General features: G+C 34.1%; 2 protein-coding genes and 1 long non-coding RNA gene across 6 annotated transcripts in view; 1 reads left to right on the top strand and 2 right to left on the bottom strand.

The window, feature by feature from the left end:
• The first annotated feature begins 87 nt into the window (after window positions 1–87).
• LOC117114953 lies at window positions 88–3,513 on the top strand. The gene is made up of 2 exons (XR_004446466.1): window positions 88–143; window positions 2,251–3,513. It is a non-coding gene; the product is annotated as an uncharacterized LOC117114953 (long non-coding RNA).
• A 3,548-nt stretch (window positions 3,514–7,061) lies between these two features.
• LOC117114949 (suppressor of cytokine signaling 7-like) lies at window positions 7,062–11,085 on the bottom strand. Its single transcript, XM_033258585.1, has one exon. The coding sequence runs from the start codon at window positions 10,898–10,900 to the stop codon at window positions 9,605–9,607; it is 1,296 nt and encodes a 431-aa protein (XP_033114476.1). The 5' UTR covers window positions 10,901–11,085; the 3' UTR covers window positions 7,062–9,604.
• A 3,362-nt stretch (window positions 11,086–14,447) lies between these two features.
• LOC117114948 overlaps window positions 14,448–17,423 on the bottom strand; it is a 12,122-nt gene continuing 9,146 nt past the window's right edge. The window contains exons 7-12 of one of the 4 annotated variants that reach the window (XM_033258581.1): window positions 16,601–16,736; window positions 16,286–16,399; window positions 15,667–15,750; window positions 15,150–15,360; window positions 14,917–15,032; window positions 14,448–14,770 (exon numbers count right to left, since the gene is read on the bottom strand). In XM_033258581.1, coding sequence (XP_033114472.1) covers window positions 14,655–14,770; window positions 14,917–15,032; window positions 15,150–15,360; window positions 15,667–15,750; window positions 16,286–16,399; window positions 16,601–16,736 — 777 coding nt within the window. In that variant the 3' untranslated portion in view covers window positions 14,448–14,654. The remainder of the gene's footprint in view (window positions 14,771–14,916; window positions 15,033–15,149; window positions 15,361–15,666; window positions 15,751–16,285; window positions 16,400–16,600; window positions 16,737–17,423) is intronic. The other 3 variants (XM_033258582.1, XM_033258583.1, XM_033258584.1) reach the window with 3 other exon arrangements.

The following is a 17,423-nucleotide window of genomic DNA, read 5'->3' as shown; positions in this document are numbered from 1 at the left end:
CAAGACAGGGTTCAATGCCCCCTCCTAGAACCACTCCACTGATTGGGATACCGTGTGTAAGTTGTGGCATGTGTTTTTTTTCTTTCCAGCTTGAAGCAATAGCAACTGGTTTTGGTGATTTAACATTAGCAGCGTTCACTGTGGTATGTATTCACAACCATTTGTTTGTTTATCTGTTAGCAAGATTATGCAGAAACTAATGAATGGATCATCATAAAATTTAAGTAAAGCATTACATTATTCTAGGAAGGATGTGGTTGAATTGTGCAAGTTTATATAATAAGTTCATGGAAAATCGTAAATCATTGAAAAATAATTTATATTTTTTTCTGTGACTTATCAAAAGTTAATTGTTGCATTTAAATAAATCTATTCAGATTTTTTTTTATGGATATCACCATGACTCGCAAAAAAATGCAAACAAATGTATTTAAAAAGCCTATTAAAACAGATCTCCCTATTTGGATTTTATTTGGTAAAGTACGGGTAGTTCATACTTCATTGAACTTCTATCTGAGATAAGATTATTAGCTTTTTCTGAATTGTGATTGTTGAAGTATCAGTTATGTTAACTTTTGAAAGTCATTTTATGAATTAAATCACCATAACATGAGCATAAACTCTTATATTCCCCTATGTACTTTTGATTCATATATTGGTATATCCTTGTTCCAAAAAAAAAACAAAAAAAAAACCCTTCAGCTCTTTTGATGTTGAATTTCATACGAACTACTGTAACTACAGTATGATGTAGCTTACTACTGTGATACTTTGTAGGACCTAGTAGGCAAGTGCCACTCATTTGCACACCTTTCAGTGCCATCTCAGATTCATCAAGAGGAGGGGACAAATGGGGAAATTGCCCAGGGCCCGGACCAAATAGGGTAAAAAAAGGGGAAAAAATCATTCATTTTGGACAACTACTTATGCTCATTTTTTATGTAAATTACTAAAATTATGATCGTTATATAATAATAAAAAGTAAAAGGGATTTATAAAGTGACAATTGAAAATGTTCAGATTTTATATTTAATTTAATTAGACAAATATATATCTTAAAAGGCTGTAGTTTATGGTGGAATTTCTTCAGATCACCACTTGGTTCCTGGCTCTCGACAAGTCATGGGGTCCAGTGCCACCTACAGCATCCTGACCATTATGCACTTTGAACTATCAATGTATACAGTATATCATACATTAGACATCATCACTTATCTTGGACAAAACAACCTTAAAATAAACCTTTATCCCATTGTAAGTTATTATATATAGTTTATTGTCATGATACTTTTATCAAATGTAGGGCATCTTTTGTATGAATATTCTTGAACAAAAAAATACTAGAATTAAACTCATTAATATAATGTTCTAATGTCTTATGATATTGTTATCAAAAGTGAGGCATCCTATGGAAAGTATTGAAACGTATTTCCTTGTTGTGCTTTGAGTGTCCAAACTAATATTGTGTTCCAGGGTCCTTTTTATTACAATACATTGATTTTATCTTTGTGAGAAATATTTCTCTTCTTTCACTATAATATCAGTGTGTAACTTAAGTCTTGTGCAGTCATTGGGGTGCCAATTTGGGGTAGGGGAAGTGGTGGTGCTAGTGGGGAGCAGGGAGGGTAGTTTTTTTCCCTCATCCCCCTCTGGTCCCCTGCTGTCTGATGCAACAAGATTGTTGGACCAGAAATATTAATTTGCCTATCCAAAATGTTCATTTCATTGTCAAGTCCTAATATTGTGGTCTAAAAGCACAATTTTGGGTCCTATTAAGCCATAAAAACTCTCTCCATGAACCCTACCAGGACTTTTTATTTCAAGACCCTGATCAATGCTCTAGTCGGCCTCTTGCAACGGATTCGTTGTCAAACATTTTGTACCCCTCATTGACAAATTTCTGGAGCCACCACTGGGCAGGGATTTGTGCAGGTTTCAATAGTGAAATGTGTACTCTTCGACCACAATATTCAGAACTTGTTGGATGAGCAAGTTAATATTTTTAGTCATGACATGGGGTCCATGATTGTCCAAAAATGGAAATTTCTACGTAATGAATGCCGGCGGTGGCTTGACAAGTTAGCCAACTGGGGGTCCAACAAGTCCAAAGGAGGGGTCCACACAAAGGGGTTGCATAGAGCTTCAGTCAGGCTCTAAAATCCCTGATGTGGATCATGGAAAGAATTTTTTTATGTTGTAAACTATGTAGAACATGGTAAGCAGACAGATTCCCTCTTTTTCATTTCACAGGGAAGAAATGTCTTGGGAATGAACAACACCAATCGATAAACTGGATTACAATTGCTCAGTTCAACCGGACTTTATACATTGCATTGTGACATTTTTTTCTGTTAATAATAATACAGGAATTTTTACTGCACACTTTTCCCCTTTTGTCATCTAATATTTTCATTTATCTACTCAATAGATACAATTGGTAACTTGATTCACATGACCTTTAGTTGGTACAACATTGTATACGGACATATTGTATTATTAAGCTTGGTATAGGAAAATGCATGGATCTGTTGGAGTGTTTCTACAGTAAGGTTTATCATCAGATGTTTTTGGGCAGATAATTGTCCTTGATAGCTCACACTGGAATAAAAATTGAACTAAACTGAATAATCTTGGTTAAAAAGCTAGTAAAATACTCAAAATTGCTTGGAAATTGAACATGACGACATTGTCAGAATGGTTTTCTCGGGGGTTCTCTGTTTCTCCAAAAGATACTGCCCCAAATATTGAAGTGTTAAACTTATATCAGATAGATTTAGGCACTATGAAAATCATTGATCTGACTCTTGTAATAATCGAACCGTAGGACTCTAGGCTACCTCTGCAGGCTCACAAAAAATATTTTTGAACTTCAAATCCTAAAATGCATATAGTGCAAAGAATTTGAACAGTACATACAGTTATTAACAAACTGCCTTTTCCATATTACTTTGTTGTTGGTTTTAAGTCCACAACATTGCATATTACTTTGTTGTTGGTTTTAAACCACAACATTGAAAATCCTTATATTATTTCCTGATCGTACTGTATATTGTACCAACTGAACATCATATTACTACTACTTGTTCTGGGTCACCTATTATGTCTGTTAGTATTAGACGTTTATTGAAGCGTATAAAGTCAATGTATTATGCGCTATAAAAAATCAACATCAATTTAAACTCTTAGGTACACTATGATATAAATTATAAATAGATTATCAGCCCTGCCACATCACTGTTGATATCATATTCTCACAATTGACAGACTTCTGTATCCATGGACAAGGGAAAAACCCCATCTATAAATCAATCTATAATGTATACAAAAAATGTGGTTGGGATATTTTCCCTTGCTTACATTATTGTTAGTAGTGTAATAACTTTTTTTTATAAAAATTTTGTTTATATTATATATCTTGTCAAGTGAACTTGACAAGGCTTCACATAAGACTTCTATAATTGATTGTACTACTGCATTTCAATATTCAATAAAAAAAAAATGGTTGTCTCTTAATTGTTAATTTGTGAGTCAATGTGTTATGAAGAACGTCTGTTATACATTTAATTGCATACACTGAAATATAAATCAAGATATAAATAAGATAGCCATTAACACTGTTAAATTATATACATAAATCAAAGAAAGGTAAATACAGTGTTCTCTGATTTTCTTTGATTTATGTATGTATTTATTTATTTATTTATTTATTTATTTTTTTTTTTAACACACCTAGACCACTATGACTATATTCTTACGATTGCATGACTTCTCATTTGATACTATCTGGCTTTTTTCTACCATCACTCACTCGCCACTGAGGCAGGACCAATAAGTGCTGTCCAAAACCGTGGTACTATTTCTGGCTTCTGACTTAACAATTACTTATTACAGTAGTTGTTACATATCAATTTGTATCGAATTGTACGCAGGCAATAATTAGTATAGGGGAGTAAAAAATCCAATTCTATAATATAATATATATGTGTATTATAATATATATGTATTAACATTTTTTTTACACGGCACCGAAAAACAGTGGCACACAGTTTTGCGACCAATTGTACTCTTTTCGCCTATAATTCTCCATCTTCAATAAAGTTTACTTTGTGTATCCTTATACTGTATTACGGCTCATTCTAGGATCTGTTACATCACTTTGGTGTGGTTTTAAACATTTCATATTGACTTTTCTAAACTAGACTTTCCAAAATTCTGCAATGTTGGGGTTTTGATAAGTACTTTAAAAAAAATCACTGAATTGGGAGGGTAACGCAATTTTAAAATTCTGGTATTGAAAAAGAATTTTCTACATAGCTCAAATCCTTCACTGGAAAAGAGTAGATCACTGATAGAAAGTAGAATACTTTATTGTTGTGATGAAAATAAATCAGTTTTTAGGCATTCTTTGAAACAGTGGATAAAAGCTATAGTCTAAAAATGTAAAACCTGTAGATTTTAACATAGTTTGCTCAGTAATAAAATATTTATCCGACAATGAGTTAAATGAATGCCCAACAATGAGGAGTGTATTCATTCTGAATCACTGGAGAGAAACACAAATGCCAATATTTGAATCTACTTCAACATACAGTACTCTATTCTTAGAGTAGTTAAATACCATGACTACATAATGCAATAAACAGTTATGCTGATCACAAAGTTTAGTTTAAACTTATTTTTTAGCTTTCAAGTAAAAGTTACAATTTCATTTAATTTAGTCAAAAAGAACAATAAAATTGACAATTTACACAAAATAGCAGAGAAAGGAAAAATACACTTAATTGGCCAGAAAGTGAACTCATTCAACAGCAATTTGTAAAGTACCACTATCCACGGCAGGTGACATGTTAAGTGGCACTATGACAATGGCATTGCTCAAAGTGCACCTGATAAATCACTGTCACTTAAACCATTAAAAATAATAAGATATACTTTTTTGGGAAATTAAGGATCAAAAACACTCATTATTTCATTTTGTATGTAATAAAAACTGACTGAAAATTGTTCCAATATGTTTTAGAATATGTTATGTATGAAGGATTAAATATTTCTTTTAATTCTGGTAAGCTGATCATACATCCTTTTTTTATAATTTGGAGTGATCAACAACTAAAGCAATACCACTACAAAAGCCTGGTTTCCAATATATTGCTATACGCTGCATTTTCGCCGACTCCCTTTGGCAATGCTGCTTGGTCAGTTGAATTGGGTAGCATTTTCAATTGCGTCACGATTTTATGGAAGCCGCTTAAATGAGCAGCAATATTTGTTTTAAAATTGGAACTGAAACTTGTTGCTTTAGATAGCAAAAGCAAACAGCAAAGTGTTTTATAAAACAAACAAAATTTTGTCATAACAGTCACTATTTTCAGGTTCATTTGAATTATTGGAAAGAGCAGCAGAGGCAAATCAATTTTTAAAATTGGGAGGGGGGTTGGGCACAACATTTTCAGAATAGGGTGAGTAGCACTTATTTCAATATATAACATTAATATGCATTGAAATTTTAAAATTTAGTGGCAAAATTACAATGCATATTAATGTTATGTATTGGGTGGGGGGGGGGAGGGGCACATTCCCGGTCCCCCTACTGGATCCGCACCTAAAGAGTACATGAACTTCCATCCCCACAAGTCTGTTAGCGAAACAATAATAAGAGTTCTTGAGGCTACATTCAGATGTTCAGAAATAAGCCAGGCTTGAGTTAAGCCCGGCTTAACTTTGGCAGGCGTTCAGACTAGCGGGATTAGCCAGGCCCGAGAATTTTCATAATAATGAACCGTAACCAGCAAACGTGTTTTAAAACATTGCTCGTGAAACGTACGCTCGCTCACAGCGTACGTAATTGAATGCTGATTGGTCATTTTATTAGACCCCCCCCGCCCCGCAATGATTAAAGCCCGGCTTAGTAAAGTTAAACACGGTGGCACGCCAGGCCTAGTTACTACAGGAACACAGCCCGGCTTGAGATAAGCCACCTAGCTCAGACTGGCACGTGGATAAACCCGGTGAGTTGAGCCAGGTTTATCCACTCAGTCTGAACTAGGCCTTGGTCATACTCAAGTTTTAATTAGTACAGGATCAACAGTAGACGATACCTGTGTGTTTCCACATTTAACTCTGGTTTGTTTTGGGTTTTTTTTAACACACGGAATTACATTTACAACATTATGTTTGTATCGCCGATTATGTATGCTTAAGCACAGCATGCAATACCTTGACAAAAATGTGTGCTCATTGAAAATCAGAAGTATAATAATAATAAGTGGGTCTTGGGGTCAAATCACGTGGGGAATTGGATTTTTCTCTAAAAATACATTCATCTTCATCAAGTTTACATATTGTTTGTATGGGATAATAATGGACTTTGATAGTACAGGGAGTGTTTGTGTACACATGATTGTATAGAACTTTCCTACACCCACGCAGTTATTAAATGCAACAAATCTGCTATTCCCACCTTCAGCAACTCAGTTTGCTCTCATATCATCATATTGTGAAACTGTGTATGCGTGAGTGAAATATACTGTATTGTTTTTGAATGTTTTTTTGTTTTTTTTTTGGCTTGATGAATTCTTTGCTGCTACATAGCACAGTGATAGTGTTTAAGCAGTCAGGCATAGCGTCTCCCCAAGCTCATTGTTATTCAGAATCAGCTAGTCTACATTATTACAGTACCATACTTTTTTTTTTTCAATTTCACTTCCTTGTTTGCAGGAATTGTACCTTGTGTTGGTAGGATGCTTAGACATCTGGATTTTAGTTCAATGATTTTTTCTCTTTGGTTTTATAATACCAGTACATATACTGTTTCAAGATGATGAGGTTTAAGTGTTTAGTGAGGGAAGAGTCAAGCTAAGGTCACATTAATGTTGAAACATTTTATTCGCTTATGAAACAATTTTCTTAAAACACTTCCCCATCGGATTATTGCCAATTGCACCTCAGTGTTGCACTGTTATAGGTGTTTCCTTATACTGAGATTACATGTAATGTTCATTGTTAATTAAAGTGAGAAAGACAAAATCATTGTGTATTTCAAAAGATAAATATTCAAAATCTATGTTTTGGAATTTGATTTTTTTAATGAATAATATAACTGCCTGATGATAGCTTTATCTTACAGTTGCAAAGTTACTGGTTCTTTTCATAATTTGTTTCAGTTTTAATGCTCAACCTGTAATTTATGCTTACAATCTGAATTCATTAAAATTTCAGTCAAACTTGTTATTAAGTAAATTCATCTCTCAGTTAAATATTATAATAATGATCTTAATTATGATTTGTTAGTACCTTAAAATTGTATTTTTAAATGATAGTTGATAATAATAAAATAGATATATCAGCAAAGGATAGTGAAAAACACAGAGTTACAATATAGAGAGCTAACTAACAAGTGCTCAATTAATATCAGAATTTCAGAACATGGTTAAACTAACAAAGTAACTGTGTTTCTATTAAGCATTATTGAGTTGAGTTGAAAAACTAAGAATCACAGTTTACTCTATTTACAATGTTTTCCTATTAACATTTACAAAGTTATGACAATGTTTGGAACCGCTATCGTAGGAATGCTTACGGTATTAAGTTACATTTTCATTTAAAAACATAAACACATCATACAAAACACAAACAAGTTTTAGCCTTGTGCTATCATTTTTTGAACATCTTATACCGTAATAGAATAAAATAAAAAATTAATTGCTTTTCACATAACTGATGATTTGAATTGATAAGTCAATAAAACCATCAAATTGATTTGAATTGATCTAAATCATTGATTTATTTAATTGATTTTGATTGACATGATTCAGTAAAATTATTTTTAATGGATTATAATTGATAATAAATTTGATTTCGATTGATATGGACTACAAAACTGATTTTTATTCACCTGGTAACAGATCAAATTTATTTTAATTAATCTGCTGTGACAAGTGATTTGAGTTGATCTGATTTATCAAAACGATTATCAAGTCAATAGGTTTGATCCTGTGTCAAATAAATGCAGGATTATTACAAAGCAAAACAGAAAACAGTCTAATTAAATAAATTAATAAAATCCTATAATATAAATATATTAACAATATAGAAACAATAATATACATGACATTATTTGTCAATAGGCAACAGCATATTGATTAAGTAATCCATAATTACACAATTCAATGTAATGGCCTCACTTTACAGATATTTTGGAGAATAACATGGAATTTAATAACAATATTATTATTATTATTATTATTATTATTATTATTATTATTATATTTGGTAATTTTATCGGCCAAATGATAAGCATACTGTACAACCACTCAATTTTTAAAATAATTATCTTGTGAAAATTCATCTTAAAACAAACACGTTATTCATCTGTTTTTCAAATTTAAATTTTACTATGATACTCTGGTACTAAATGTAATACAATGCAAAATACTATAGAGCATAGTCACCACTCAATATAAAATTTGTATAAATTGTCCATTCTATTATGTGAAAAGTCATAAATTGCATATAAAAATATAACTATCAAATTTAGAAAACATTCTATTATAAGAATAGGTTAAGAACAGAATTAATAATTAAGAGGATACAGTATGTCGGTGAGTTGAGTCATCGGATTTCTTATACCAATTAAATTATTAGATCACATAGTGTACATCTATTATCATTCACAAGAACATATTTTTTCTCACATTCACAATATACCAGAATATATGACTGAAAATCAGCTAAGTAAGAATTAGTATGAAACAAGACAATCAAATTTTTTTTTAACTGTACCTTATACTGTACACTATTTTTATACTGTATCAGTATTACAAATACCATATCTTTTTTAGTTTCATGTTAAAAATAAGCTGTACTTTCGGGGATAATAATATTCAATACACAGTATGTACTTTACAGCAATGGCAAACAAGAAATTAAAAAATTTTGGACAATACACCTCTTTCTTACTGGTCAACCAGTGTATTGTTGTGATGACGATGATATGACTATGAGAATCATGATGATGATCCATAACAATTACGACAATATACAAGTTATTATTGTTATTATTATTATTATTATTATTATTATTATGTGTATTGTGGTGATGATGATACGATCATGATGATGATCATAACAATTACAACAATATTATGGACAGCATTATTGTATCAGATAATAGAAGATTTAAGTTCAAACTAAGTAATGTAATACATTTGCCATTATTATGAAAACATACAATTAATTTTAACAAATCATAAGAGATTGACTTCATCAGATCGATTCTACAGAACTAACGCCAATGTAATGATATTTAAAGCCAAACAACATTATCATCAACTTTCCAGCATACATTTTGTCCCTTAGATTCACTGTCAATTTATTTGATGTACATTTCAGACATACTGTAGATGACAACAAATCTGTTGAAAGTCACACAATACAGTATATTTTTCCATGTTTCACAAAAGTATAATGTATTCCTGGCATAACATTTCAAGACTTAAAATGTAAATTATTGAGTAAATAATAGCAGCATGCATCAATTTATTTTGAGTTTAAATATGATCAACATATTGTACTACTTGCAGGAAAAACTTGCTAGATAGTGACTTCAATACTGATTTTCCAGAACATAATGTTTGATAGTCGAAGGAATTGGTAACTTTGGAATGACGTGACGGGCATACCTTTCTCGGATGACAAACCTGCAAAGATATTGCAGACTGCGAACTTCTTTAAATCGAGATACCCAACACGTCAATTTTGCTGGAAAAGATTGTACACCATTGAAGTCTCGCATGTAACCAAATACACCGTCTTTTGACTCACGTACTGCATTTTCTATCAATGTTATTATTGAGGGATACCCCTCAGAATCATTTAAACTAAACAGTCCACTGCGATATTCAATGCGTGTATGAAGAGTCCGTCCATTGGAATTAAAACTAAGGCTCAACAGGTATCGATCGTCAGAGCTGTCTCGAACAAGAAACATACCATCAGGCATATTTTTCAATTTTTCCTCTGCTTCATGTTGCCTTAATGGACCCCAGTACCAGGGTTGCCTAGGCAGTTTCAAAAGTTCAGCTCCAATACCTAAAGAACATTTTGAATTCCGTACTTTATCGCCAGGGTTTTCGTACACTGTTGCACGGTTATCAGAAACCCCATTAACTGAGATTGAACGAAAGGATCTTTCTAGGTGAGGAGGAAGTGGCCCCATGGCACGATTTTTTGGTCTAGCTGGTGGTCTGGGTGGTTCTTGGTTATCATCGTTATCATTATACAAAACTCCTTCCACCCTAGGCTTAGGAGCTCTTGGCGGAACAGGGGGAGCTTGCCTTGCATCAGCTGGTGTTGTACAATTTTCATCTTTGTAAACATAGCAATTTTCTGGTAATTTAACTTCATCTGATACTACACAATAGTCTAATGCCTCTTCGGATTTTGACAGACGATAACCTAGTATCTGTCTATCAATTGACTCCTTACCGTGTGTGCTGTTAATGCTATATTCATTTTCAAAACGAGAGTCCTTTTCGTACTTTGTCGAGGCATGTTGTTTCTTTCCGGAACTTCCGGGTAGCTGTCCCTCACCGATGCTTGTTTCTTGTTGGTTTCTTTGACGAATTTTCGAAAATTTTGAAGTAAGCTTTCGTCTAATACTTTTGAGTGGCGTTTGCTTGACAATTACATCTTGCGAATGTTCCTTTGGAAAGACGCAAACAGTTGTATTTGTTTCACCATCATCATCATTAAAGCTAGGCCTAGTCGATGGTAATGAAAATGAATTCGATCGAGGTCGTATGCGAGTCGAACTGCTGCTACCTCCACCATCACGTAGCAAAACTTGTGCAACCTCGTTGCGAGTTTTTTTAGAGTACACTGATTTACTAATTTTTTTCATGACGATGACACCTTTGATAGCACTAATTCATGACATTAGTTACCTTAGAATAAGAAGCTTCTAGTGATTAGTTGCAACATAACCACATCCGTATTTCTCGATGTCGACCATATCGTCGTACTGTTACATCGGCCTCTAAAAACAATGACGATACTGTTTCTGTTTGTTCAGTCATCATTCGACGAAACATCAATCGCCCGCAATGACCTTATGAGGTCGTAATAGACTCGATACACAGTCGTCTCAAAAAATGATCAACAATCATCATTATTAGTCCATTCGCGGATTACTCAGTACAACATTTTTTACAATGACAGACATGATTAAAAGATTGAAATACAAGCACTTAAAGTTTATTTATTTATTTATTTGTTTAATAAAATGTAGGCTCAGTATGCTAAAAACGATGAACAGAAGGCAGAACACCAAAAAGGGTGAGAAAGTATAATACATACTCCAAGTATTGAAATACACGCCATCGTGTTGGGATTCAATATTTCGACATTAATTATGTCATCATCAGGAATGAAAAAGGGTGAAATGCTAAAATATTAAGACAACAAAAATTCAAAGAGTAAAAATAGACGTTAACTTATTAAGATACAATATTCAAATCTAAAACAATGCAAAGAACCTTCTGAAATGATTTTATTACTAAATCATGTTAATAATAATAATAATTGTTGTTGTTGTTGTTTCTTTTGCTTGTTGCTTGTTGTTGTTGCTGCTGTTGTTCCACCATCAATCCAGCCAGCCAAATTTATACATGAATCCAATTTTGCCTGACAACCCAGCAAACGTTATTATGACCAATGAGTTGTGTTATAATAATTATAACAGCGTTTAAACGTTATTTAGTTGTGAAATTACATTCCATTCGTAATTATGGTTCTCAAAGTGTTTATTTTCGGTTAGTTGTCACAAAAGTCAAGACGACTTGCATCGTTTAAACCGTGTTACTGTATTTAGTTGTGAAATTAAAAAAAAAATCATTCATTCTCATCCATCAACCATCTCTGACTGACGATATTTATCCAGACATATTCATCTCCTTATTATAGTTTTATCATCAACCCATCTGTCAAGCACACAGTCAGTCAGTCAGTCCCACCCATCCATATCATTTTATCCTTCCATTATATTTTGAAAATGACCATCCTATCAATCCATCCGTCCGTTCGCTTGCTCCGCTCGCCCGTCCATCCATCCATCCATGGGCGTCGATCGGTGGGGGACAGGGAGACACATCCCTCCCACTTTTCACATAATATCAATTCCCCACCCCCTTTCCACCAATCTTTTATAGTTATAAAACCCCACTTTTCAGAGCGAGTGGAAAGAAAAACAGCATGAATGACTGTCATGAATTTTGTCTCTTTACTTGTGCTCTGTTCCAAGTGCGGTGAGTATTTCCGGACCAATACTGAGTAAAAATACAATAGATTGTACGTTTCTTAACCATCTCAGTAACCAATCCTTCGATTTTATGTGTGCAACGGCTTTCAGAGGCTAAATTTATTTTGAAAAATACGTATTAGGCCATACCTTGTTAAAATTGGAAGCGTGTAAACCAATTAGGCCAACATTTTTACAAATTTAGAAGTGCACAATTTCTACTTATTTATTCGTTTTGTATATTATTGAGACCCGTATAACTAGTGTTCAATAATATAACTACATAGATTCATGTTTTTTCTAATTCCCAAAAAAATATAGTAAGTCAATTATTGAATTTTATATAGGCCTGCTGCTATTAAACAATAACTATGCAGCTTGGACACAGATAAGTCAGTCTATTTCGACTTATAACAAGCTTACGAACTACGAACTTAAGTAAATCACCTTTACGTTTGTGAAATAAAAATGCGAACCAATGTCTTGTGTGCTTCTTAGTCCTGTTTCATCGTAAGTTAGACGGTAGTATTTTCACTCACAATAGTGTAGTCGCATTACTACTTGTACAAAAGTAAAATTCAAAAAGAAGAGAAAGGAAAAATCTCTTGATTGATTATAAAAGTACTGTAAATGCAAAGAGCTATAGAATTAGTTCAAATGCGTCACAATCTAATCAGTAGATAATAAATCATTATTATTAGTTTGCCCGAAATATGTAAGCGGGCATTATGATTACGGGAATAAATTAAAAACAAGTTTATGATGAGTATTTCAGTGGCAGATCCAAGGGGTCCCAGTCGGCCCACCCTCCGTATTTTTCAAAAATTTGAAAGTGGGGGAAAAAGGAAATTATAGGCCTATTAACATTTAAGTCTGAGGGTGCCATTTCCGGCCAACTAGAGGTGCCATAATCATAAATTGTCTTACCTCAGCCCCAACCATCGTGGAGCTGAGGTGGTCTACACCACATCTGTAAAAGTCCCTCCCTCCCCCCCCCCTTAAAATTTCGAATTTCTGGATCCGCCACTGTGTTTTTAGTAGTGTGGAAATATATTTTAATTGCATTCCATAAAATTAATTAGATACGACCGTATCTGGGCGACCCCCTGGCCCCAACCAAGGTTTTCTTATTTTGCAATTTGTCCCCCCACCCAACCCACTTTTCACAACGGATCGACGCCCTTGCATCCATTCATTTATCCCACTATCCATCCATGCATTTATCCAATCCATTCCGGCATCCATTCGGACATCCATTTTTGGAAAAATCCAAAACATGAGTAGGTCGTTAGGAAATTTTTTTTTTTTTAATTATTATGCATAAAAAGTGGAAAATACACAAAAATACAACAAAGACATTTTTAAATCTACACTGAAGAGCAAAACTATCACATAACACTGTCACATCGCCTACCGTCGCAATATAGGCCTATTCCAGCCTTTTTAACTTATTTTTAAAAAATATATATTTTTTGATGTTAAAAAAAACAAACTCTCAATTTCGAACATTTTAGGTCGGTCGGGCGTGGCCAACATAATAATATTTTTTATTTGGCTTTATCCCTTCTGTCATACATACTGTACATGCATGCACGCGTCTATTCATCCATCCATCCTTCGATCTAACCAACCATCCATCCATTCGTACCATGATCCATTCATTTAAAAGCTTTCGATATCAATCACCCTTTAATTATTCGGTAGATCCTGAGTTTTAGCCGTGTTTTCCCCCTTAGAGGTGATTGCTGCAAAAGCAAACATCACGTGATCGGCTCTCAGGTAAAAACAATCAAATATAACAACACACAATATGTAGGCCTAATTATTATTTTCTGAAGCCTATACTGTAATCACCTCCATTATGTAAAGTTCTGTTTTTAAGAAAAAAAAATCTTGACATCTGAGGGATAATCGCTATAGAGGTAAAATACCATAGAGCAGAATAGTGGTTGCAGTGACTGAATGGAAAACAAAACTGGCTTTTTGCAAGTGGTCATTTGAAGCCGGACACGACGGTACGACGGTAATACGACAGAATCCAATTTCGCTCCCTGTGAGCGATAAACAACACGACGCACAGAGAGCAGGCCCGTATACGCACCCCTCCCCCTCCCCCCACAACATAAAAAGATCCACATTTTGAGACAGTGAATGTATTGAATATACAATTTATTATTTTCTGCGCCCTACAATACCAAAGGTGTGATCCAACCGACTTTTCACCCGGTCCCCGTCAGGGGCTCCAGGCGACCCCCGTTTTTCGCAATCTTATTCTGATTGTATGATTTCAAATTACTGTATGGCGAGTGAAGAGTGTTCTCTCCTTCATTCTGTATATTCGCAATAAATCTGCAAAACATTATGGGATGTTGATGCCACACTCATACCACTTAAACGAATTGTACCAAGTACCGCTCTCACCGCCTCCTATATCGCCCAGCACCAATGCTTCGTTCCAGTGAGATCTATGGTATCCTGAAGAGAAAAACAAATAATTATAGTTCTTTTATGAATCCTGTGGAAATAGTATCTCATAGTTTATAAAGCAAAAACTAAAAACAATAAAGCATGCTTCGTCCTGTGTCATCGCTTTATAAACCGTACATAACGGACTACCGTACCTTTTGTCGACGGTGTATTCCAAAAGTTTTGGTTATCAATTCTGAATTTGCCATCTTTTAAGGCGCCGACAAATTGGCAATGATCCTGACCGTATCCACGACTGTCTGCTACGTTTCTGTTTCAAAAATATAAAACAAGCGTATTGTCACATCTGAATAATAGTTTCTGTATTTCTAGCGTTTAAAGTACCACGATTTTGTAAAAATAATTAGCTTCTCTTGTATTTACGTACAGGTACGTTTCATGAGGAGCTTCTGATATGAATATCTTGTATCTTCTGGAAGAACAAAGCACCACTCCGACATAAGCTCCGACATTCAAGCCAGTCGGTTTGGTGTAGCGCCGTCCACCTAAGCAGCCATTCCAGTTGTCTTCTGATATGAATTCAAAAGAGGTCCAGGTGTCCAGACTGAATGATTCTGAGCTTGTCGTAAAGGAATCTTCTTCGAATGAAACATATATAGAAATGCGTAGTCAGTGAATTAGATACTGTATCTGTTTCCATTAAAATTAATACATTGAGGACTACCTCAACATTGGCATCATATTTTAGTAATTTGGGGTTTTTTCATTTTTTCATTTAACTTTGCAGATGCATTTGAACATTTTAATGGAATATGCGCAATATAAATGAAAAAATTATTATTATTATTATTATTATTATTATTATTATTATTATCATTATTATTATTATTATTATTATTATTATTATTATTATTATTATTGCGGTAATAAAACAACTATTTTACCAGTGAATATGGGGGGACTTGTGATGATCTCACTCGTTTGGTGTTGTGTTGTGATGGTAGATTGTGTCGTCGGTAATAGTTCTACTAAAAGTGAAAACAAATTTGTCACATTAGATCTATTTTTCCACGGCGGCATATCATAAACCTATTACGAAATTATCTAATCTGAGTTGAATTTTGAATCAGTGGCTAATATGAAATTGCAGGACCCCCCCCCCCCCTTGGAAAAGAACCCCCCCCCCCCCCCTTGGAGAGTCAAAAAAGGGGGAAAGGAAAAGAAAGAAAGAAAGAAAAAGAAAAAATAATGATCGCCTAAAACGCCTCAGAGGATTCGGGCGTCTAGAAAACAAAAATTCCTCGGGGCATGCCCTCCGACCACCTAGAGTGGTTTTATCTCTTTTCCCCCTCCCCCTTTCGTACATCTCTGGATCCTCCAGATAGGTCTATATCAAATATCACAAAACAAAGATCTACTTTTTAAGGAACCGTGAGCAAAAATTTTGTTGTTACAATGGGAAAATTTAAAGTCGGGACAGCACATTTCCCGAGATCTAGGGGGGGGGGGGTTGTTAAGAACATTTTTACCGCTCCTGAATTTGAACCCAGATATGCCCCTTACCTCTTGCATATGAAGCATTCGCTGATGATGACCGGAGTAATTCTAACTCTGATTGTAATTTTTGAATTATTTCATCTTTTTGTTGCAATGAAGTATTGAATCTCTGTTCTGATTCTAAATGATATAAAGTTCATGAAAAATATTTATCAAAAAAGCGCCATCAATTCATATATATATATATATATATATATATATATATATGCCTATTTGTATTTACTGACTAACGTACTCAACAACTTTTGATTAATTAATTTATTCTTTAAACATAAGGTAATTTGGATAGTGTAATAAACTAAACACATAAAACAAACCTACCACATGAGTTTTCTTGGATGATGTCATCGATCCATGATTTGAATCTAGAGACACGTGTATATACACCTGGGAACTGAGGACGACCGCACCCTATACCCCAGCTAACTAGACCTACCAAGTACCAGCGGTTAGAGACCTGTAAGAAATATGCACAAATGAAGCCTTCATAGACAAGGTAAATATGATTTAGGGTGAGACTACTTTCATAAACGCTTTTTAAATATTTTTTTCTGATCTTTGTGTCTACTGGGCTAAGTATTAACTATATGGCCCCGCCCACTCTTGACCATCACCCTCAATACACTGTACACAATAAAGTAACACATGATCAGATATAGTGTGATTCGGTAGGGTGGCAGGCGGGAAAAAAAATCCAAGGAGTTATCGGTGCACGGGAGCGAGGTAATTTCAATCCGCAACGAGAAAAGGGGTCCGGTTATGTATCCACACGAGGAAATGCAATAGGTTGAAATTATTACGCCGACAGAGTGACACCCATTGGGGTGTACCTACGCCCATTGACACAAAGAGTTTTTTTCCGCTGATGTCGAAAAATTTATTTCTGTGATTTCGGACGAACGCATCGATACAACATCAAAAGTTTATAACGCATTTAAAATACCATTTTTTCAGTATATTTAGGTTATTTATTTTTGTACCATGATTAATTTATTTCATATAATTATATATATATATATATAGGCCTATATAAAATTTTGAATTTGTAACCAAGCGTCATCTTGTTTTTGATATTATATTGCTCTGCCCCTGCATCAAGCACTGTAGTCTAAATGATCTAGTAGTTTATATATATATATATATA

Source organism: Anneissia japonica, unplaced genomic scaffold (assembly GCF_011630105.1).
Source record: "Anneissia japonica isolate Jap-2015-1 unplaced genomic scaffold, ASM1163010v1 scaffold288189_len579620_cov203, whole genome shotgun sequence".
In the NCBI taxonomy this organism is placed as follows: domain Eukaryota; kingdom Metazoa; phylum Echinodermata; class Crinoidea; order Comatulida; family Comatulidae; genus Anneissia; species Anneissia japonica.
This window is presented reverse-complemented; position numbering and strand designations above follow the sequence as displayed.